A 22932-nucleotide genomic window follows, 5' to 3' on the forward strand; every position below is an offset into this window, starting at 1 on the left:
TAAGATCCACTATTCTTGTTCACAGTTGCACTCGCAGAGTCTAGAATAGTGTTAGTCATATACTAAAGCTGTCAATGAACATTTTGGAAACAGCTAGTTCAAAAGGCAACAATGCACTCCCCTAGTTCTCAAGATGGTGACTCTACTCTCTCTGCCCAAAGTTTAGACTTGACGTTTGTGGAAGTTTGCTTACTCATCCGTTCGATCATTCATTCATCTACTCAACTCCAGTCACCAGCTGACTACAGGATACCCGAGACCGGACCACAGGGACATGCAACCAGAATGACCCATTTCCTAATTCCCAAGGTGGTGGTGGTGGTGGTTGTTTTAACCTGACACTTGACAGAGAACTTAACTTCTGCCAAATCTGTCAGACTCCATTGTAGTTAATGGCCATCTCGGATTTGCACGTGAGGTTACATGATGAAGAACTCAGCAACTCAGCACCTCAAGGCAAAACCAAAGACCTAAGAAACATATTTGCAAGCACCCAACCCTTTTTATCTACCATCCACAGTTGTGTGCACACAAATAAAAAATAAACACCAGAGAGTAAATGGGGCTTTTCAAAATGCTGACCTCCATTTTTTTTTTTCTCTGTTTCTAACCTTACAAGCTGGTAGCCGGCACTGTTAAACAGTGGAACACTTTCGGAGCACCTGGGTGGCAGTGGGTAAAGCCTCTGCCTTTGGCTCAGGTTGTGATCTCAGGAATTGAGCTTGGGATCGAGCCCTACATCGGGCTCTCAGCTCAGTGAGGGGAAGCCTGCTTCCCACCCCTCCCCTGCCTGCCTCTCTGCCTATTTGTGATCGCTATCTGTCAAATAAGTAAGTAAAATCTTAAAAAACAAACAAACAAAAAACAGTGGAACACTTTCAACTTAAGGAGATCTGTTCCCAGGTAAGGAAGCATTAACAGTACCCTGGTGGATAGGCTGAGTCTTGATGCCAAAGGGAAGCAGTATAGCACAGGTGCTAGGAACTCAGACCCTGGAATCAAAAAGGTACCAAAAAAACAAGGTACAGATTCAAATCACACCTGCTAATGACTAATAATAAGGCCCTAGGCAAGTTTATTTCATGTTACTTAGCTTAATTGTACTTAATTATACAGCCCTTACTAGGTACAGGGAGGGTTCTAGTTTGCAACTATAATACAATAATCAAATAAACCAGATGTACTATCATTATCTGTATCTTACTGGTGAGGGAACAGGTAGAGAGGTCAGGTAATCTGCTCAGTCATGGCTGGGGAATATGAGAGTCAGCTTTCAGGTCCCGGTAGTATGACGCCAGAACCCAGCTCTTAAGCATCATACTGTGTTTCTTCTCCAATCCTGTTTCTTCGACTATTAGAGCCAACAGGTCTGCCTTATCTCACGGCATCCTGTGGGATTACTGGCACACAGTAAGGTAAACGTTAGGTACTCTTAATGGCAGTAGAAACTGCCATCATTCATTCTATTATTTACCTTCACCTTTGGTCCAGCTAAGGGCAGAAGAAAAATATTTTGGCTGAGAAGATTTTCAAGGCCCTCTGCAGCAAAACACATTGACTATATAATAGAATATAGTATGGTAGAAGAATAGAGTAGAAGTTCCATGAAAATGGGAACTGTCTGCTTTGCTTATTATTGTATTTGAAGCAAGTGGTGGGTACTCAATGAATATGCATGGAATGAGGTCGGAATAAACTGAATGCATGGACAGGGTTCTACAGACATGACAACTCAAGCAGCACCATCACTTCTCAAATGTAGCTAAATACAAAAAAGGTAAATTTACAAGGTTCTCAGAGGACAGTGTTAGCAGGCCATTATTTAAGATAGCTTGGCTACTGAGAGGCAGTGTGGTATACAGCTTTTCATTCATCTTAGCTGAATAAACAAACGAGGACACCTCGATTTTAATCCTGACTCTGCTACTGGAAGTCACCCAAGGTCTTAGATTATCCATCTGTAAAAGAGGAGGCTGGACTACATGATGATCAAAAACAAATATATTCCATTTTCTTATCACTTCATAACAATCTGAATGGAACCAAGTACTCAGTAAGCATTTGTCAATGAAGATTATCCCCAGTGATCTGTCGGGTGAGGAAACTAGAATCCAAAAGTAATTTGCTCAAGGTCACAGGGTCAGGAAAGAATATGAACTATGGACCAAATCTCTTTCTATACTGGTCTAACAGTAAAAGCTTTCCAAAATCCTTTTTTTTTTTTTTTTTAAATACTGTGATATTAGTCCTCTCTTCCAAGATCACTAAGTCTGTAATCATTTAACCATCAAATAATATTGCCTAACTTCACTACATCATGGGGCAGCAGGATCAGGAAAAAACAACTACCTTTCTTTCTACATCATTAACCTAAAAAATCAAAAAGTTCTAAAAAGCAAATTAGGGCAAACCCCTTGTCTTTGTCCAAAATTGAGAGATCAGAAGTATTTAAGACAAATGATGATTTCATTTTAAACCATATGGTCTAAATTTAAGCAACGTGATTAAAAAACACAAACAAAAACAAACCCTAGTAACACAATGCTTCCTGAGAGTATAGCACATAACTTCTTTAATTTTATAATCAAAGCTATGCCACTTGATTCAAAGCAGATTCACAAAGTTAAATGTAAAAGGTTGTCAGAGAATGTCGACTTTATTGCTTGCTTTACTTTTATTAATAAAATACCTGCCCGACATTGAAATCTTCCATGTAACACCTTCCCAGTGTTATCAAGTTAGGAGTGAAGAAAACCATCTGGCAGTCACAGTCAGTTTTCTAGGTGGTTCGTAACAGAAGAGTCAAGGTCAAACTGTTGAGTCTCTTTATCCTCCTACCTCCTAAATGAAAAGGAACTGAGCTCAAAATACTCTACACTGGTACTCTCACAAATACAATGTCAGCTCGAGGATCACACTCTGGCTTAGAGAAGACAGACTGACATGAACAAGAACAAAAGGGTAAATAGGGCAGATGCTCCAAAAAGCACCTCGGTGACACTCAAGAGAACACAAACTTTCACCTACTTTCTAGCAGTTTTGTAGCCTATCCAATGGGAATTATATCACCAGATGATTATATGAATCAAATGATAAGATGAGGAATTAAAACAGTCTTGCAATCTTGCAAAGATGAGAGACTACTGCTATCCTTACTATGTCTGGGCCAAGAAAGCCCCCTCGCATTCTTGACTGTATGTTCCGCAGGATCCTTTTAAAATGGAACAGGGTACCAATCTCGTCTACAGCCTCCAGGCCTGGCAATCGTAGAAGCCCCTGGTTAGCAGGGCTCTGCTGCCTAGAGATGGGAAGTGAGGCCTTCAGACTCTGGGCCTAGCGGGCTCCACAACGACCGCGCCCCCCAGTCACCTTGTCCTCACCTTGAGGAACGGAAAGACACCCTACAAAAGAGCGGAGTGGAGTCCTCAGAAAGGGGTGCCTCCACTCTTCACCTGACAGCCGCTGCTTGGACCTACGCTTCCCACGGGGCGGGGACAGGACTGGGAGAGCGGAGCCGGGGACGCCTTGACCTCGGGCGCGGGAGGAGCGGACACCCGCGCAAGGCCCGCGGCCCGGACAGGTCCACGGAAAGTCGGCGGGAGGTCGGGCCCGCCTCGCCTTGCCTCGCCCACAGCTGCAGGCTCAGTAGGAGGCTCCCCGCCCTCGTGAACCCAGAGGGCCCTGAGCTCGCTCACCTGCAGCCGGGTCACCAGTAGGCTGTAAGGCGCCATTTTGTGCACTGACAAAGATGAGGTCGCGTAAAGATGACGTGAACCACGGCGTACTTAAAGCTTTGGGGCAGAGGCGTGGCCTGGAAGAGAAACGCGTAACGGTAAAGGCGGGGCCTCGGTAGAGGGACGAGAGCGCGGGGAGCGCATTGGGCGGAGCTCCCGTGTTAGAAACGGACGCCTGAAAGGGAAAGAGCTGCATAAAAACACTTGCGGAAGTAAATACCAGACACATAGATGTGCTATCGAAGGGCAAATTTCAGTTGTCTCTTCCATCCAAATCTGGGAAAGGCAAATTTTTTAATGACTTCCATGCATCTGCCAGGACCTGGCTCCCAAGCACCGACGGAAACTCCTCTATTTTTTTAACTTAAGGCTTAGATCACGCGAGAGCGAGCGCGGGCGAGCGAGCGCGAGCCAGTCTTGATGAAGCCTGGAGAACCAATCACGGCGACCGGGGGGCTGGAAAATGGAGGTTAAAGGTCGGACGGAAGTTCTCTAAGTTTCCGGTGGCCGGCTTGCGCTGGAACTATGGCTAAACATCATCCGGATTTGATTTTCTGCCGCAAGCAGGCTGGTGTTGGTGAGGCAGCTTCCTGCCCCCGGCTGTCAGGGTGGGGATGGTGTCAGGAGCTGGAGGGTGGGAGGTGGTCAGAGGTTCCGATTTCATCCTTAGGGTTTTGCCTCGGAGGCGCCACGTTTCCCGCCTCACGGTTGATAGCATGGGAGCGCGCGCGTTTGTGGTCTCTGATGCAAAGAGGGCGGGGGCGCGCGTGCTGAGACTCAGGCAGGCGACGGGAGTGAGGTCCGAGGAAGCTCAGATTGCCCAGGACCTGGGAGCGGGCTGAGAAGGGTGTGGGTTTGCTTCGGATGGAACCTTACGGTGAGGGTTAGATGGATAGGAGCCCTTAGGGCTCACTGCAGTCCCTGCTGTGTCGCCACCCCAGATTCGAGGATCTTTCCCCTCTTCGTCAAAACCAATTCTAATTGTACTCTTTACCATCTTTGATCTTGCAGCCATCGGAAGACTGTGTGAAAAATGTGAGTGAACACGCCCTCCCAAACACCCCCACTCCTTCCCCTCACAGTTTGTTTAAAGCCAGCAAACGGGCATTTCCAGCAGTGCCACAAAGAGGGTTTTGGGTAGATGTGCCTGCAAGTTTGTGAACATTGAGTACCAGGCTGCAACCAAAGCCCTCTCCATCTCTGCGTTGCAACTTGCACATTTTAAACATTATGTTTGGGTTTTTGAGAAAATTTGTAGCTTTGGCCAGGAGATAGCCTGACCCTGTTCCCCAACGACCCATACACAGTTCTTCGCCAGTAGTGATGGAGACTTCTTGTCTATGAGGTGATGTTCTAATCTCTTTATATATTAGTTGGTTAACTGACTCGTTGAAGGGATTGAGAGGGACACAGGGTTAGCTGAGTTTTGTAATACCAAAATAGAGAGTCCTAAAGTCACTAGGGGGTGGAGACCACTGTATTTTCCCCATAGCAGGAGCAGGGCAGTAGACCTAAGGAGGTACTTGTATGTGGGCGTAATTCCATTCTCTCTTCTTCCCAGGTGATGGCAAGTGTGTGATCTGTGACTCCTACGTGCGTCCCTGCACTCTGGTGCGCATATGTGATGAGTGTAATTATGGCTCTTACCAGGGGCGCTGTGTGATCTGTGGAGGCCCTGGAGTCTCGGATGCCTATTATTGTAAGGAGTGCACCATCCAGGAGAAGGATGTGAGTGTACACTAAGCTTTCCATCTGATCTTTGCTGCTTTTATTTAGTAACTCTTGCCAACCAGGGCAAACTCCTATGGCCCGTGGAGATTATTGTGTCCAACTAGGCACGCAGGTTATAATTTCCTCAAGTTCTGTGAGGTCAGCTGGGTGTCGTCCAATAAAAGGCGGTTATTTTGCATCAAGGGCTGAAATGCAACAGAAACAAAACTTTGTCAACGTCAGCAATTTGGAGAGCCTTCTCTCTACTCCTTTGATCTCTCTCTCTCTAATTATTCTTTTTTTTAAGAAGCTTATTTATTTATTTGACAGACAGAGATTACAAGTAGGCAGAGACAGATGCAGAGAGAGAGGGGGGGAAGCAGGCTCCCTGTTGAGCAGAGAACCTGACTCGAGGCTCAATCCCAGGACCCTGAGACCATGACCTGAGCCGAAGGCAGAGGCTTAACCCACTGAGCCACCCAGGCACCCCTCTGATTGTCCTTCTTCAGAAACAGTATCCTGCCTTTGTGAGTCCAGGCACAGTGCACAGTAGGTAATAGCTGCTCAGTCATTTTCTTTCCTATCGTGAAAGATTGTTTGAGTGGATGTGGTGACAGTTGAATTTGGGACACCTCAAGTTGATTTCCACTTTAACTGGCTAAAGAATGCCTTTGGGCTGATAGTGCAGGATTGTGATTCTGTCTCGTGACATTTTTGCTCCTTGATATTGTGTAGTGGCGGTGGCTACTTACTCAATTCCTTTAGTCAAATGCCAGGATAGGGGGCTTGTAGATCTATAATAAAAGCAAGTTTTACTGTTTTTGTTTAGGTTGGAAGCAGGAGCCTTCTTAGAGGGTGGGGACGGTGAATCTGCTTGTTTTCTTCTTCCTACGTATGACACACTAAAAATTGTGGGGACGCCCGGGTGGCTCAGTTGGTTAGGCGTCTGCCTTCAGCTCAGGTCATGATCCCAGGACCATTTATTAGCTGAGTGACAGACTGTAAAACGGGGATAGCGTGGGGCGCCTGGGTGGCTCAGTCAGTTAAGCGTCTGCCTTTGCCTCAGGTCATGATCCCAGGGTCTTGCGATGGAGTCCCACATTGGGCTCCTTGATCAGCAGGGGGCTTGCGTCTCTCTCTGCCTGCTCTGCCACTCCTCCTGCTTATGCTCTCTCTCTGACAAATAAACAAAATCTTTTTTAAAAAAATTTAAGTGTCATAATAGTATCACTAATGGAAGGTTCCTGGTTACCTAAATCTGGGGTCAGGCAAAAGATACATGAGGGATGCCATGGTGGCTTGGTAGAATGAGGAACCAGCTCTTGGTTTCAGCTCATGTCATGATCTCAGGGTCCTGGAAACTAGCTGGGGTCAGGCTTGCGCTCAGCAGGAAGTCCGCTTGAGGCTTCTCTGCCCCCGCTACTTTTGTTTTTAATTCTCTTTCTTTTTTTAAGATTTTATTTGACCGAGAGAGATTGAGGGTGCTCAAGTGCACACACAGGTGTGTGCCTGCACAACAGCCCCAGCAGGGGGAGCTGCAGAAGGAGAGGGCGAAGCCGGCCGCGGGATGAGAGGAGGCCTGGGACTGCATGGCAGGATCGTGACCCGAGCCGAAGGCAGACGCTCAACTGACTGAGCCACCCAGGCGCCCCTCGAATAAATCTTAAAAGAAAAAAAAGATACATGATTCTTAACGTTCCCACGTACACAGTAGGTAGTTTCTAGATGTCATCCTTTATTCTTCACAATAACTTTGTTAAATAGGGATTATTATTATCCCCTTTTTTAAAAAAGATTTTATTTATTTATTTATCAGAGAGAGAGCACAAGCAGGGGGAGCAGCAGGCAGAGGGAGAAGCATGTTCCCTGCTGAGCAAGGAGCCCCATGTAGGACTCCATCCCAGGAAGCCAGGATCGTGACCTAAGCCAAAGGCAGATGCTTAACTGACTAAGCCACCCAGGCGTCCCACGTTATCCCAATTTTACAGTCTGTCACCAGCTATAAAATGGCAGGTGCAGATTGTCTGACGAAAGCTCGTGGTGTCCCCATTACTCCTTGTCATCCTTTTGTGAGTCCTTGTGGGAGGATGTGCCCATGTTGAGTAGAAACACCCAGCCTCCTGATTCTGTATATTTGGAGCCTGTCTAGCCCCAGGAAGGGGGACGTATCGGGCCAGATGAAACTGTTTCTTACACCATTATGTCTTCTAATTTTTTAGGGAGGTGAGAAAGGACATAGATAAAATACCAAAAACTTAACTTCAGTTGGTGATTTGAACATTACCCTGTCCTGAACTCTGATTTGCATTTATCTTTGTGTGTCAAAGCATATCTTTGTCCATCTGACCCACCAACTGGGTTGTACCCCTTTAGAGAAAGGACCTTGGTTTCGCTGTTTATCTCTCTTTTCCCACGTTCTTGGTTTAGTGTCTGGTATGTATTACAGGCATGGTCCACATTTTGGTGCTTCCTCTGTAAGCCGTCCCTAGTAGTGCCCCATATAAAGTGTCTGGTCTACAGTATTTAACATTTATAATCTGTAAGCAGTGAAACCGCGGGAAGGCAACAGCAGTGATGAGAAAACACGAATAGGTCTTAAACTAGCTCCAGAGTCCATAAGGACAACATTTTTTTTGCATGTCTACATGGTTGTAGCTGGAGTTCTTGTCTGGAATAAGCTTGTAACCAGAGTGCTTAATAAATGTTAATTACTGTCTGACTTGTCTGCATGTGGTATGTGAACTGATACTTTTGGATCTTTGTGCTTTGTTCCATTCCTGAGAATTATTCTAGACATCACTCCGTCTTCTTCACAATGTACAGGAGTGTTCTGAGGATACTTGAGACGGTATCTAGCTTACATTTATTCAGCAGTAGTTTCCAGAGGACCCAGAGCAGTTTAGTGACCTGATCCAGCCTCTCAGCCTACAGATCTTCATGGAGATTAAGTCCCTCAGACTTCTTTCCTAGGCAGAAATCCTGCCATCAAAGCAAGCCGGAGTTCTCATACTCCTTCCTCTTCCTAGCACTTTCATAATTTATAAGGGAATTAGACCCGTGGACTAAATGGGTGTTTTCACTTAGTTTTTCAGCATCAAGAATACTCAGGAGTCCTGTCTGGGGCCACTGCTGCCAGAGGACTCATTTGTAGTTTCTACAGTGCAGCAGCATTCTGATCTGATGTCTCCTTACCCCTCGACTTATCTCTTTTACTTACATTCTCCTCAGCTCTCCCAACTAGAAGATGAGGAGAACAGCCACTAACATTCGTAGAGCTCTTGCTGTGTGCCCCAAGCTGTGCTGAATGTTCTTTTCTAACAGGCCTTTGTGATACAAACGAGAAAACTAAAGCTTCCAGATGTTAAACAACTTGGCCCAAGGTCACATGGCTAATCAGTGGCGGATCCAGGCCTAGAACCCAAGTTGTCTGGCTCCTTGTTTCTCAGGTTTTTCATTTCACTATTGCCTCTCCCCACCCCAAGAGAAAAGTTAAAATTCAAATTATATTTTCCCTCTAACGAGAGAAATTAAGTCCTAAGGAATAAGATTTCATTGGGTGAAGATAAACACAAACTGGTAATATTGAAGATGGTGTTATCACCTTTAAGAATTGGTGGTCAGGGGCACCTGGGTAGCTCAGTGGGTTGAAGCCTCTGACTTCGGCTTAGGTCATGATCTCAGGGCCTGGGATTGAGCCCCCTGTCGGGCTCTCTGCTCAGCGGGGAGCCTGCTTCCTCTTCTCTCTCTCTCTGCTGCCTCTCTGCCTGGTTGTGATCTCTATCAAATTTTTTTTTTTAAAAAGAATGGGTGGGGTGCCTGGGTGGCTCAGTGGGTTAAGCCGATGCCTTCGGCTCAGGTCGTGATCTCGGGGTCCTGGGATCGAGTCCCATGTCGGGCTCTCTGCTCAGCAGGGAGCCTGCTTCTCTCTCTGCCTGCCTCTCTGTCTACTTGTGATCTCTCTGTCAAATAAATAAATAAATCTTTAAAAAAAAAAAAAAAAAGAATGGGTGGTCAAAGTCAAAGCATTTTCTCAAACTGGCGCACTGTGTCGCTCTTCTCAGGGTGGTCAAGTATGCGCCTCTCCCTCTTGCTATTTACATCATTCTCTTCCCCCTGTTTAGTGAACAGAAGAGCCCTTAGACTGAAAAAAAAAAAAAGACATTGGTACTTTTCAAAATTAATTTAGAAATTTACCTTCTTTACAACTACTACTTTTTTGGAGGCGGATTAAGATTTTGTTTGTTTATTTGACAGAGATCACAAGTAGGCAGAGAGGCAGGCAGAGGGGGGGAACCAGGCTCCCTGCTGACCAGAGAACCCAACGAGGGACTTTATCCCAGGACCCTGAGATCATAACCTGAGCCAAAAGCAGAAGCTTAACCCACTGAGCCACCTAGGCACACCCATTTCATAATTCTTTGTTATCATTTGTAAGAAATAAAGATGTGGACCCACTTTTCAGTAATTGTATTTTTCATTATTTTTAAGATTTACTTATTTGAGGGGTGCCGGGGTAGCTCAGTGGGTTAAAGCCTCTGCCTTCGGCTCAGGTCATGGTCCCAGGGTCCTGGGATCGAGCCCTGCATCAGGCTCTATGCTTGGCGGGGAGCCTACTTCCCTTCTTCTCTCTGCCTACTTGTGATCTCTGTCAAATAAATAAATAAATAAATTTTTTTTTTTTTTTTTTAAAGATTTACTTATTTGGGAGAGAGAGCACAAGCAGGGAGGAGGGGCAGAGTGAGAAGCAGACTCCCCGCTGAGCAGGGAGCCTTACATGGGGCTTGATCCCAGGACCCCAAGATCATGGCCTGAATCAAAGGCAGACACCTAACTGACTGAGCCGCCCCTACAGGTGCCCCAGTAATTGTTTCTCTGATTTCAGACTTTTTTTTAATTGCCTTTTCCTACATTTCAGTTTTGTGGTTTTTTTTTTTTTTTTTTTTTTTTAAAGATTTTATTTATTTATTTTGACAGAGAGAAATCACAAGTAGGCAGAGAGGCAGGCAGAGAGAGAGAGAGAGGAGGAAGCAGGCTCCCTGCCGAGCAGAGAGCCCGATGCGGGACTCGATCCCAGGACCCTGAGATCATGACCTGAGCCGAAGGCAGCGGCTTAACCACTGAGCCACCCAGGCGCCCTACATTTCAGTTTTGTATAGATTTCCATTTGGTGTGTTATGTTTTGGAAATGATAAGTGTTGGATTTAAAATATTACTTGGGGCACCTGGGTGGCTCAGTCAGTTAAGCTTCAACTCTAGATTTTTTTTTTTTTAAGATTTTATTTATTTATTTCACAGACTGAGATCACAAGTAGGCAGAGAGAGAGGGGGAAGAGGCTCCCCGCTGAGCATAGAGCCCAACACAGGGCTTGATCCAGCACCCTGGGATCATGACCTGAGCCAAAGGCAGAGGCTTTAACCCACTGAGCCACCCAGGCACCCTTCAACTAGATTTTGACTCAGGTCATGATCTCAGAGTCGCGATTGAGCCCGCAACTGCATCGGCCTCCGTACTCAGTGGGGAGTCTGCTCCTCTCCCTCTGCCCCTCCCCCTGCTTGCTCCAGCATGCATACTCCTGTGCACACGTGCTCGCTCACGCTCTCAAATAAATAAGTCTTTAAAAATTAAAATATTACTGTGGGGGGCACATGGGTGACACAGTCCTTAAGTATCCAACTCTTGGTTTCAGCTAAGGTCATCTAAAGTGAGACCAAGCCCCGCATCAAGCTCTATGCTCAGTGGGGAGTCTGCTTGAGACTCTGCCTCTGCCCCTTGGCCCCACTCACACTCTATGCCGCAAATAAATAAATACTAAAAAATAAAGTAAAATAAAATATTATTTGAGGGGCGCCTGGCTGGCTCAGTGAAGCGTTTGACTCCATACTGGACTTGAGAGTTAAAGCCCCACACTGGGTGTAGAGCTTTCTTAAAAATAAAATATTATTTGAAAGTCCTGGGGTTTTGTCACTAGGTCAGGGTAGTGTTTGTAGCTCTCTTTCCTGCTGAAATGGACTTGTAATACAGTCCTCTTCAGGAAGGAAACCCATTGGCATTGAGTTCTGCTTGGTGGTCATGACAGGAGCCCAGCCTAGGGCTCTTCAGAGTTGTTTCAGTGGACACATTTAGTATAACTGAAACAAGCACTTGATATTTTGGTGCCCCCCACAATGCTGAGATCAAGGGTGAGTGCCCAACAGACTGGGCCAGCCAGATGCCCCTGGTGTCTACTAAAATGAAATTTTAGAAATTAAGTGGCCATAAGATGTATTTACTTGGCGCCTTCAATTCAAACTACAGCTGCTGAAAATAAAAATAAAAGCCCCTGTGCTAGGAATGGGGAGATCTGTCGGTCCTCTGGGGGGATCTGAGAAAGGATGAAATTTCTAGTATTCAGACATTGCAGTTGCTAAAAGAACTACTGCCATAAGGCAGACTTCTGCAGGTATTTTTATTTTTCTTTAATTTTTTTTTTAAAGATTTTGTTTATTTATTTGACAGATCACAAGTAGGCAGAAAGGTAGGCAGAGAGAGAGAGAGGAAGGGAAGCAGGCTCCCTGCTGAGCAGAGCCCAATGCCAGGCTCAATCCCAGGACCCTTGGATCATGGCAGAGGCTTTTACCCACTGAGCCAGGCGCCCCTTGCAGGTATTTTTTAAAATATCCCCTAGCTCAGCTCATAAATACTTGTATCATACTCTAAGATTTCTTTTGTTTCTTGTTTCTTCTTAAGATTTTTTTATTTTTAAGTAATCTTTATACCCAGCGTGGGGCTCTAACTCACAACCCTGAGATCATGACCTGGACTAAGCCAGCCAGGCACCCCCACACTCCAAGATTCTTTCTCTCTCTCTCTCTTTTTTTTTCTTTTTTTCTTTTTTTCTTTTTTCTTTTTTTTTTTTTTAAAGATTTTATTTATTCATTTGACACAGAGAGATCACAAGTAGGCAGAGAGGCAGGCAGAGAGAGAGAGAGAGGAGGAAGCAGGCTCCCCGCGGAGCAGAGAACCCGATGCGGGACTCGATCCCAGGACCCTGAGATCATGACCTGAGCCGAAGGCAGCGGCTTAACCCACTGAGCCACCCAGGCGCCCTCTTTTTTTCTTTTTTAAGAGTTTATTTATTGGGACACCTGGGTGGCTCAGTGGGTTAAAGCCTCTGCCTTCGGCTCAGGTCATGATCCCAGGGTCCTGGGATCGAGCCCTACATCGGGCTCTCTGCTCCATGGGGAGCCTGCTTCCCCTTCTCTCTCTCTCTCTGCCTGCCTCTCTGCCTACTTGTGATTTCTCTGTCAAATAAATAACTAAGATCTTTAAAAATATATATATTTTTTTATTTATTTATTTGAGAGAGGGAGCACAAGAGAGGGGAGGGGAAGAGGGAGAAGCGGACTCCCGACTGAGCAGGGAGCCTGAAGCAGGGCTCTGGGATCATGACCTGAGCTAAAGGCACATGCTTAATGGACTGAGCCACCCAGGTGCCCCAGCCTCCAAGATTTCTTAACAGTTCTTCCTTCTTCCTCTTCCTGCTCCCCATTTACAGGCATATTCAACAAAAGCCAGCCCGATCCAGAGAGCACATCCTCACCTCATACGGTATTGGTAGAATCTGGGGATAAGTCAGTAAGGCAATAATAAGACTAAACAGGCTATGCTAGCACAAAATTTCATAGCATCTCTAAAGATAAAGAGCTTAGAGCACCTGTGTGTTTGGTATCAGTCCACTTCCACCATAAGAGGCAGGTTCACCCTCATTTGTACCAGAACTTTCAGTACAGATTACACAGCCTGAGTTCATATCGGGAGTTGTTGGGGCTGGGCCCACTCCCTGGCTCCCTCAGCACGCTGAACTCGTCAGACGGCAGTCCTCACAATAATACATACTACATGTTTTTATAAAATAATGAGATGTTATTGTTGGCTTTGTGTGTTCCTAGAGATTTTTGTATGGTGTTGTTGATATTGGTCCCCCAAAAGAGGTATCACCTAAGTTAGAAATGTGATGTCTAAGAACTTGATCAATTAATTCATTCTAAAGTCCAGTGTCCCAGGGAGCAACCTCCTTTGACAGCAGTTTTTAATAAAATCAGGACTGTGAAGGTTTTATTCTAGTAGCATCTTCCCCAATTTTCCTCCCATCATCCCCGAGCAACTTACGTAGTCATCATCTCTGCAGAACACAGCTTCCCAGGGGCTTCACTGAAACCACTCAAGCTCACAGAGTGGCCAGGGGAACATGTCATTACAAATCAGAGTACAGACCTTCAGTAGCCATCTCTAGCACAGGGGCAGTCTTCCCCCAAGATCGTGTGTCAAATTAAATGAATTAATAAGGACACATCAAGCCCTATGGTATTTAACATGTAATGTACTATCTCCTAAAGCCTGTAGGTTTTTTTGCCTTGGAGGTCTTCTTCTCTTTCTTGAGATAGTGGAGGAGATCTAGAGAGGTTGATCTATAGAGGATCATTACAGGGTTTTTACCTTCCACTTGAAGAAAACCCTTTGGAATCTTTAAGAGTTAAATTCTACCTCAGCTACATCGTATTAATGACAGAAGTGGGCTGAGAATCCAGCATTCGAAGTGGGGGCCTCCCTGGCTGGAGAGTGGAATAAATTCTTGGTGATTGATTGACTAGGACAACTGAACAGATAAAGTAAATGGCCAAATCCACTGATCCAAAAGGTTTTTTTTTTAAAGATTTTATTTATTTATTTGACAGTCAGAGATTACAAGTAGGCAGAGAGACAGGCGGGGGCGGAGGGAAGCAGGCTCCCTGCTGAGCAGAGGGGCTCTATCCCAGGACCCTGGGATCATGACCTGAGCCGAAGACAGAAGCTTTAACCCACTGAGCCACCCAGGCGCCCCCCCAAAAGTTATTTTTATCTTCAGCCCCTCTCAGTTCAGACTCAGAGGCTTTTAACAACTTCTCTATCCTGTTTTCCAGAGAGATGGTTGCCCAAAGATTGTCAACTTGGGGAGCTCTAAGACCGATCTCTTCTATGAACGCAAAAAGTACGGCTTCAAGAAGAGGTGACTGCTGGGTGGCCTCCCCACCACCCCCCTGCTCCTGCAGCTGCCACAAGAGATAGCGACCACCACCAGCGCAGAGGGAGGAGAGCCCTCGTCCACGGCCCCCCCTCCACCTTTCCCCCTCTTACCCAGACATGTGATAGCGACAGAAAAGGAATCTTCAGACCCCACTCTGGCAGACCAGAGTGGAGAAGAATTGATAGATTGGCTCATGGTTTTTCTTGAATTCAAGAAACAAGCATATTTTCCAAATGGCTGTGTTCTCTACACTAAGAGCTGCTGCTGCCGCCGCTTCTTTAACACCAAGAGCTTCTGAAACAGGAATGATACCATCTCAGTCTCCTGTTTGAGGAATTAACTGTGACGCTACCGCAGTGAGAAGCCTGTTCTTGGCAGCAGCCCTGAGGGAGGAGACATCTGCCGGGTGGGGGGGAGCTCTCGAACAATCAGCGTGGGCACTGAGTCTTGTAACACTTAGCAGGTGCTGCCTCTTCATGTTATTTTCCTTCGAAGAACTTGGAAACCCTTTCTGTTGCTGTTGTGTTAATAAAGCAGGTGTTTCTTTTCTGGTACTCGGTCACAGTCCCAATTTAAGTTTGGCTCTAGGAATTTATTTTAGTCACCCAGGAATTTGTGATTCAGGATAGACGTCTTGGGATTCATCAACCACCGTGTTTTCTTAGTATTGCTGGAAGGGATTCTGAACCATTGGTGCCCTTCATTATAGATAAATCAAGGTTGTTTTTAGAAGCTATTTTTTTCTTCCTGTTCAACTTTAATTTGAAGAAATGACTTCTGATAATGGTCACAGGAATGAGACAAAATGTATTCAAATTGATGAGTTCAGAGAACAGAAATTGGTCGATTCATAACACAAAGTGAACATATACTTACTTATGTGTCTCCCCCTTCCTTTTTTTAAGTAAATATACAGAATAAGGGCAAATCCAGACATACTCTTTACCCTAACACATCTATACGTTTTGCCTACTAGAGGTCAGCTGGTTATCCGAAAGAGGCACAAACATAATTTGAGGGTTTTTTTGTGTTTTTTGTTTTGTTTTTGTTTTTTTAATTTATTTATTTGACAGACAGAGATCCCAAGCAGGCAGAGAGGCAGACAGAGAGAGAGAGAGAGGAGGAAGCAGGCTCCCTGCTGAGCAGAGAGCCCGATGCGGGGCTCGATGCCAGGACCCTGGGATCATGACCCGAGCCAAAGGCAGAGGCCTCAACCCACTGAGCCACCCAGATGCCCCCATAATTTGAGGTTTAAGTCAAGTGGTCTTTAACACTATGGAGTTGAAACACGTTTTGAGTCCTTAGGAATACTGGGGTTTAGTCCAGGTTACACTGAAATTTAGCAGCAAAGCCAAGGAAAAAATTACAGTCTTCTGACCATTTGTCAGAGTTTTGGTTAGGATCAACAGAACACCTGATTAATTGGGATATATTGAGGGTCAAAAATTAAACTATAAAATAATCTCTATCTTCAAGAAATTTCATGGTGGGGGCACCTGAGTGGCTCAGTGGGTTAAAGCCTCTGCCTTCGGCTCAGGTCAGGATCCCAGGGTCATGGGATCGAGCCCCGCATCGGGCTCTCTGCTCAGTGGGGAGCCTGCTTCCCTCTCTCTCTGCCTGTCTGCCTACTTGTGATCTCTCTCTCTGTCAAATATATTTTTAAAAAATTTCATGATGAAGGCAGCCAGAAACAGCTTAGAATAACCCAGTGAGGATGCACAAAGGAAGTTTCTTAGCCCAGGTTGGGGGCACCTCTGGAAAACCAGTGGAAGGTCATAGCCATGGTGCGGGGGGGGCGGGTAACGATAAAGCTTTACCACCTCCTCTCCTACCACTCTTCACACTGTAGCCATTGGGGCTCATTTCAGTTCCTCAACTGCTGGTTTCCTTCCCGCTCAGTACTTTTTACCTATTAAGTGTTCTCTAATACTTGGTGCCCCTTTTGTCCAGGTGTTACATGTCCTTTGGACCTTAAATACTTCCTCAAAATATGCCTCTCCTGACCCCAGTCTAAGTTCATTCCTCTTGTAATACCACATAGCACCATAGCATTTTGTTGATGGTGTTGGTGATTTTTTTTAAAGATTTAATTTATTTTATTTTATTTATTTTTTAAGATTTTATTTATTTGACAGACACAGCGAGAGGGAACACAAGCAGGGAGAGTGGGAGAGAGAGAAGCAAGCTTCCTGCCTGATGCAGGGCTCAGTCCCCCCGACCCTGGGATCATGACCTGAGCCGAAGGCAGATGCCTAACAACTGAGCCCTAGTGTTTGGTGATTACTGACAGTCTCCCATTGGGCTGGCTCCGTGGTGGCAGTAACCAACCTTGCAGCCCAGCAGGCAGCAGCTCCCCAGTATTAAATGAGTAACTGAAGTCAAACTGGATAATAAACTGGGCTTTGAAGGATATATTAGAATCTACAGGCAAAGGGGGTGGGGTGGGCATTTGTGTGGAGGAAGCAACCAGAATGGGCAATGGGTTTGGGGAGCTCTCTGAGCAATCCTAAAGTGTGGGTCAGGAGGATTATGGTGTGCAAAATTGTAGAAACCAGGTAATTTTCAGGTTAGAATTTGTCACTGATGGGGCGCCTGGGTGGCTCAGTGGGTTAAAGCCTCTGCCTTTGGCCCAGGTCATGATCTCAGGGTCCTGGGATTGAGCCCCGCATCAGGCTATCTGCTCAGCAGGGAGCCTGCTTCCCCTGTCTCTCTGCCTACTTGTGATCTCTCTGTCAAATAAATAAAAATCCTTTAAAAAAAAAAAAAAGGCAATTAAAAAAAAAAAAAGAATGTGTCACTTTTCCTAAAGTAATTTTAGTTTCAATGTGTACTGTAAGTCAAGATGTTTTGTCTGGATAAAGACAAATCAACTTTTAAAATTTGCTTCTTAACCCCCTGGTCCATATAACATCTTGCATTTGCAAATTTATCAAAAGATACTCCTTAGTTTCAGCAAAACACCACTTCAACTGTGCTCCATCAGCCTTCGTGAGCGAACCTCTGAAAGGTACTGCAAGTTTAATATGAATGCCCAATTTCAAGGACATACCCCCTCCATGCTCCATTGCTTAATAGGGCAAGTTCAACCTCAACCCAGTGAATTCTAATGAACTCTGCTCCTCTGTCACCTACTTTCATAATCCCATTCTTGGTTTGTTTCCTTTCCAAGGCCAAGAGAACAATACAATGAATGAGTTCAGAACACCTGTGATCCAGTGAATGGCCTTGAAGTTCAAATCCTTAATTGTCCATTTTGGAATTTCAAGTTCAGTCCTCTTCAATTTTAAAAATTAGGATAATAACAGTACCAAATTATCTGCTGTTGGGAAAATATAACTTACAAACGAATTTTAACCTCTAACTATATACACAATTCTGCGGAGAAAATTAGAAAATGATCTCAGTCAACTGTGTATGTCTACAAAAAATCAGAATGGTCTTAAAAATTATTAAGTGCTTGGAGCACCTGGGTGGCTCAGTGGGTTAAAGCCTCTGCTTTCAGCTCAGGTCATGATCCTAGAGTCCTGGGATCGAGTCCCACATCAGGCTCTCTGCTTGGCAGGGAGCCTGCTTCCTCCTTTCTCTCTCTCTGCCTACCTCTCTGCCTACTTGTGATCTGTGTGTCAAATAAATAAATGAAATCTTTAAAAAAAAATTCTCTCCCTCTACTCCTCCTCACCTCTTAAAAAAAAAGCACTACCTAAAAAATAAACAAGCATACCTACATAGGTCTAGTTGAAATAATTGAACTCATCATGCTCAGCCTGAGAAAGCAGTGCCCTTTCCCAGATTTATGGTATTACTATTATTTATTAAGTATTCAGTATTTGATATTCATTTCTAGGCTTTATAAAGGATGGGTGTCCTCCAGTTTCTCAAGTATACTGTACTTAATTTCCTTCAAACATTATACTTACTCCATGTGCTCTTGCTTTAAAAAAAAAAAAGTGGGGCACCTGGGTGGCTCAGTTGGTTAACTCAGTTGGTTAACAGCCTTCAGCTCAGGTCATGATCCTGGAGTTCCAGAATCCAGTCCCATGTTGGGCTCCCTGCTCGGCAGGGAGTCTGTTTCTCCCTCTGACCCCGCCCTCCTCATGCTCTCTCCCTCTCTCTCTCTCAAATAAATAAATAAGATATTTTTAAAAATTAATTTCTTGGGGTGCCTGGGTGGCTCAGTGGGTTTAGCCGCTGCCTTCAGCTCAGGTCATGATCTCAGGGTCCTGGGATCGAGTCCCGCATCGGGCTCTCTGCTTGGCCAGGAGACTGCTTCCCTTCCTCTCTCTCTCTCTCTGCCTGCTTGTGCTCTCTGTCTGTCAAATAAATAAATAAAATCTTTAAAAAATAAATAATAAGGCTAACAAGGCTTAGCTCTTCAGGTTGTACGAATTAAATTTGACCTTGTAAGTTCCTTACCCTTATTGGGGAAGTCTTCACATAAATGGTAATTTTTTTTACAGTGGGTTCCTACTTTTTCATAGGTAAGCATTTAAGCCCTGGCATGGAAGGTCCTCAAAATGGTTCCCTCTTCCCTATCCCCAAGATTTTCCTTATCTCACTTCTCTCTGTGCTCTTCCATTAGGCAGTTAAAGGGACATTCCTTGCCCATATCCTGTCCTCTTGGCTATTTCCTTTGTTCAAAATAGCCTCCCACAATCACATGAGCCAGCCAACTGGGTACCTCTTCTTTCTAAGCTCCTGACAGCTCATGAATGTTTCCAGATGCACCATACTCCAGAACAATCTCTCCCACTTGGGCTATTCAGGCCTAGTACACGCATTTAACAGAAATAAATTTCATGAAACAATCTTTACTATGTAAACACACTCCAATATTTTCACTTTATTCTATCCTATTCTAAAATTTGTCTGAAATCCACTAAGCCACATGATTCCATGACCCCACTGACGATTGTGAATCACAGCCCAGAGTTTAACAACAATGAACTAGGTAAGATCCTTTAACTCCTTCTGCCTCTCCCACCACTGCAGGATAATCACTCAATTAATTATTACATTAAACTGAAAAATGGGTCACAAGATCAAGAGTTTGAGTGAGCAGTATAATTGATTGAAAACAGAGGGGTGTAAAAGATACCCCAATACCACAGGATGAGACAATCGGTGGCATATGACCCTTGGCCTCAATGTCTGGGATACGAGAGAGTGGTGAGGACTTGGAGAACCCAAGAATATAGACTCGGCCTAAAGCAGGCAGCCGCCATTCAACTCCAGGCAATTGCCAGCTTGGATGCTCAGATCCTATGAATTCAGGAGAAGTAGCAAATGGAAATATCTTTGTGCAATCTCCCAATTTTTAAAATGTCAACTCATTTTGTTTATTTATTTTTAAAGATTTTGTTTGTGAGGGAGAGAATAGGAGAGGGGAGAGGGTCAGAGGGAGAAGGAGCCTCCCCTCTGAGCAGAGAGCCTAATGTGGGACTTGATCCCAAGACTCCAGGATCATGACCTGAGCGGAAGGCAGTCGCTTTACCGACTGAGCCACCCAGACGCCCCAAATGTCAACTCATTTTAAAAATGTTAATGTGTGGAAAAAAAAAAAGTTAATGTGTGGGGCACCTGGGTAGCTCAGGGTTAAACCTCTGCCTTCAGCTCAGGTCATGAAAGCAGAGTCCTGGGATGGAGCCCCACATCAGGCTTCCTGCTCAGCAGAGAGCCTGCTTCCCCTGCTCTCTCTGCCTGCCTCTCCGCCTACTTGTGATCTCAGTCAAATAAATAAAATCTTTTTTTAAAATGTTAATGTGTTAGTATATACCAAGACAATACGTCCACCAGGTGTGGACACTGGCCTGCCAATTAGCAGCTCCTAAATTAGGATTAGGGGTGCCTGGGTGCGCCCGTGGTTGAGCGGCCCAGTCTTGATTTCAGCTGAGGTCATGATCTCGGGGGTTGTGAGATCGAGGCCCCCATCTGCTTCTGCACTAAGCTCAGAGTCTGCTACGGATTCTCTCACCCACTCTCCCTCAGCCCCTCCCCCACACCCCCTCAAACAAACAAACAAACAAATAAATAAATAAAATCTTTAAGATTAACCAGTTTGGGGTTCTTTTGTTTTGTTTTGTTTTTAGATATTTTATTTATTACAGCGAGAAAGGGAACACAAGCAGGGAGAGTGGGAGAGGGAGAAGCAGGCCTCCCTGCAAAGCAGGCAGGGAGCCCGATGTGGGGCTTATCAACTCCATCCCAAGTGGCCGGCTACCACCAAGGTTAAGATGTTACTTTCTTTGAACACTACAGTTTCAGTGTCCTAGCAAAACTTTAGGAAGCTTTGTTCTCTCACCTCGTTGGTGAATAAAGAGCGAACCATTTGCCCTGCATCCAGATATTTCTCCGAAGCCAGTTTTGTTGGGGTTGTCTTTGCTTCTGCCCAGCTGGATCAGGGCATCTGAAAAAATCAAACATGAGGAGCTATTTTCTTAGATAACACAAAAGGAAGTACAAAATAGTTCGCCCCGGCATTCGTGTACGAGAGAGTGACTCACCCCTGGGAGCTAATTGGGGTTAATTATTACCAGCCTGACTTGTCAAGGCAACAAAACATCTGGTGTAACTTACTCTCAGACAGGGGAGTTGCTTCTGAAGCTCACCACGTTGAAAACACCGTGTGTACCTTTCAACCTATGATTATCTAAAATGGGAGGGGGCTGTGGAATGCTCCAGTAGAATTAAGCTCACAATTAGGCCCTGGCAAGATGAAGTCACACACCGAGGAGAGAAATCATCCTCTCTCCTCCTCGCCACGTGACAAGCGGAGACATCAGTTAAGAATGGTGATTACCTTTTGCCCCTCTATTTTAACCCTTCCTATATATGCCAACCCTTTACCCGGAGCTCCCAACTGCCAAGGAGGCTGGATTTCTCAGTTTTGTTTTAGTTAAGTTGCTCAGGCCTGGTGTGTCTCCAGCACTGCAGGGGAAATTAGAACAAAAGCACGAACACGCAGAAATCCTATGCCTTCTGTCCAGGGATTCTGTGCGCCCTCCTTCAGCCTGCACTAAATTTAGGTAAGAGATGTCTACCCTTTCTCTACTTATATGGACTCCATTCCTCCTTCCTGAGATGCCCTAGGAGAATTCGATTCCGCTCACCGTAGCCTTTCTTTCTCATCATTCTGTATACTAAGGTTTCTTGCTCGGGAATACATACCGAACCGTGCACAGGGTACGCAGGAGGCAATCTGGCCTGAACGGTCATCTTTAAATTAAAGATACCAACTATTTGAACCACGCTTTACATCCTATATCATATTTAATCCTCACACGGTCTCCATATAAGAACAAAAAAGCACGTTTGATGATGTAAAGAGATTTGTTACCATTAAATCAAGATAACACGGTTGTTGGACACAATTGGGATTCAAAACCATTGCTCCCTCTAATGACTTCAAATACCAGCATCCTTTGCAACGCCCCATTGCGCAAACGCACACTTTTCCCAAGGGCCCGGCGCCAGTGTTTTTGGCCCCCGTTCTTAATCCTAGCCGTGGGATGGAAAACCCAATCAGAAGCCGCCTCTCCCTGCTCGCCGACCAACCGGAAAGCTGTTGCTAGCACCCCGGTTATATTTTTAGCTCTTCAGTGTTCTGGCACCCTGTGGGTCGGCCGGGTTTCACTGCTCGCGTGGAACACGCTAGGGGAGAGCGAGGGAGGAGCGGGGAGAGATGGGGAGGGGAGGGAGGTGGAGAGGGAGGAAAAAAGAAGGGGAGGAGTGGAGTGGGGCATAGCGGAGGGGGGCGTAAATGTGACGCTCTGCCACCCGCTGACGCACGAGGCAAGTAGTCCCTGGAGGTGCCCCAGGGGTTGAAGCGCTCACACTGTGGGGGATGGGGGGTTTCGGGCTCAGGCTCCCTCGCGCCTCCCTGTCCCCTTGGAGTTTGCCCTCCAGTCCAGCGTTTTTCTGCTGCAGTCAAGGAAAGCGCTTTTAAACCCCCACGCTACCGTTGCTCTCTGGCCTTGCCAGAAAAAGTGACCGAGGAACAAACATGCAAACTGTTCGTAGCTGGAAACTTTCAGATTTCGCCACCCCACGTGGGTTCGGCGACTGCCGATGGGCTGGAACCGTCTGGAATGAGAATAAAGGTCGGGGGTTGGGGAGAGAATTGGGGAATGGGCGTCTCGGCAGAGGCCTTAACGCGCAAACTCCTAGAGGCTCCGCTCCTCGCCACCTGGCAGTCGGGTCCGCCTGTGACCTCACCTGGGCACAGGCCTCCCTCCCCTCAGCTCCGCGCCCCGCAGTCACAAAGTGACCGAGCGCGCGGACCTGGCGCGCCCGTTCAGGGCCAGGGGGCCTTGGTCTGCAACCCCACGGACCGTCGGGTGCGTGAGCCCGGGGCCCCTGGCACAGGCAGGCGCCACAACCCGCCGGCGGGGCTCCCACATAGAAAAAATGCTGCTCTGAACGGTGGTTGCAAACGAGAGGACGCGCAG

General features: G+C 45.9%; 2 protein-coding genes across 2 annotated transcripts in view; one reads left to right on the top strand and one right to left on the bottom strand.

The window, feature by feature from the left end:
- Nucleotides 1-3809, bottom strand: part of ACO2 (aconitase 2) — a 53894-nt gene extending 50085 nt beyond the window's left edge. Inside the window, exon 1 of the mRNA XM_032346133.1 lies at nt 3696-3809. Coding sequence (XP_032202024.1) covers nt 3696-3731 — 36 coding nt within the window. The 5' untranslated portion in view covers nt 3732-3809. The remainder of the gene's footprint in view (nt 1-3695) is intronic.
- Nucleotides 3810-4185: 376 nt separating this feature from the next.
- On the top strand, nt 4186-15042 carry PHF5A (PHD finger protein 5A). The gene is made up of 4 exons (XM_032346139.1): nt 4186-4311; nt 4746-4769; nt 5296-5462; nt 14385-15042. The coding sequence occupies exons 1-4, from the start codon at nt 4260-4262 to the stop codon at nt 14472-14474; spliced, it is 333 nt and encodes a 110-aa protein (XP_032202030.1). The 5' UTR covers nt 4186-4259; the 3' UTR covers nt 14475-15042.
- Nucleotides 15043-22932: the final 7890 nt, after the last annotated feature.

This window comes from Mustela erminea, chromosome 6, assembly GCF_009829155.1.
Source record: "Mustela erminea isolate mMusErm1 chromosome 6, mMusErm1.Pri, whole genome shotgun sequence".
Lineage (NCBI taxonomy): Eukaryota > Metazoa > Chordata > Mammalia > Carnivora > Mustelidae > Mustela > Mustela erminea.

Excerpts from the sequence above, each read along its gene's own strand:
- PHF5A (XM_032346139.1), top strand. The coding sequence starts at position 4,260 with ATGGCTAAACATCATCCGGATTTGATTTTCTGCCGCAAGCAGGCTGGT. Across the intron at positions 4,312-4,745 it reads CCGCAAGCAGGCTGGTGTTG|CCATCGGAAGACTGTGTGAA; the intron begins GTGAGGCAGCTT and ends TTGATCTTGCAG. Across the intron at positions 5,463-14,384 it reads GCACCATCCAGGAGAAGGAT|AGAGATGGTTGCCCAAAGAT; the intron begins GTGAGTGTACAC and ends CCTGTTTTCCAG.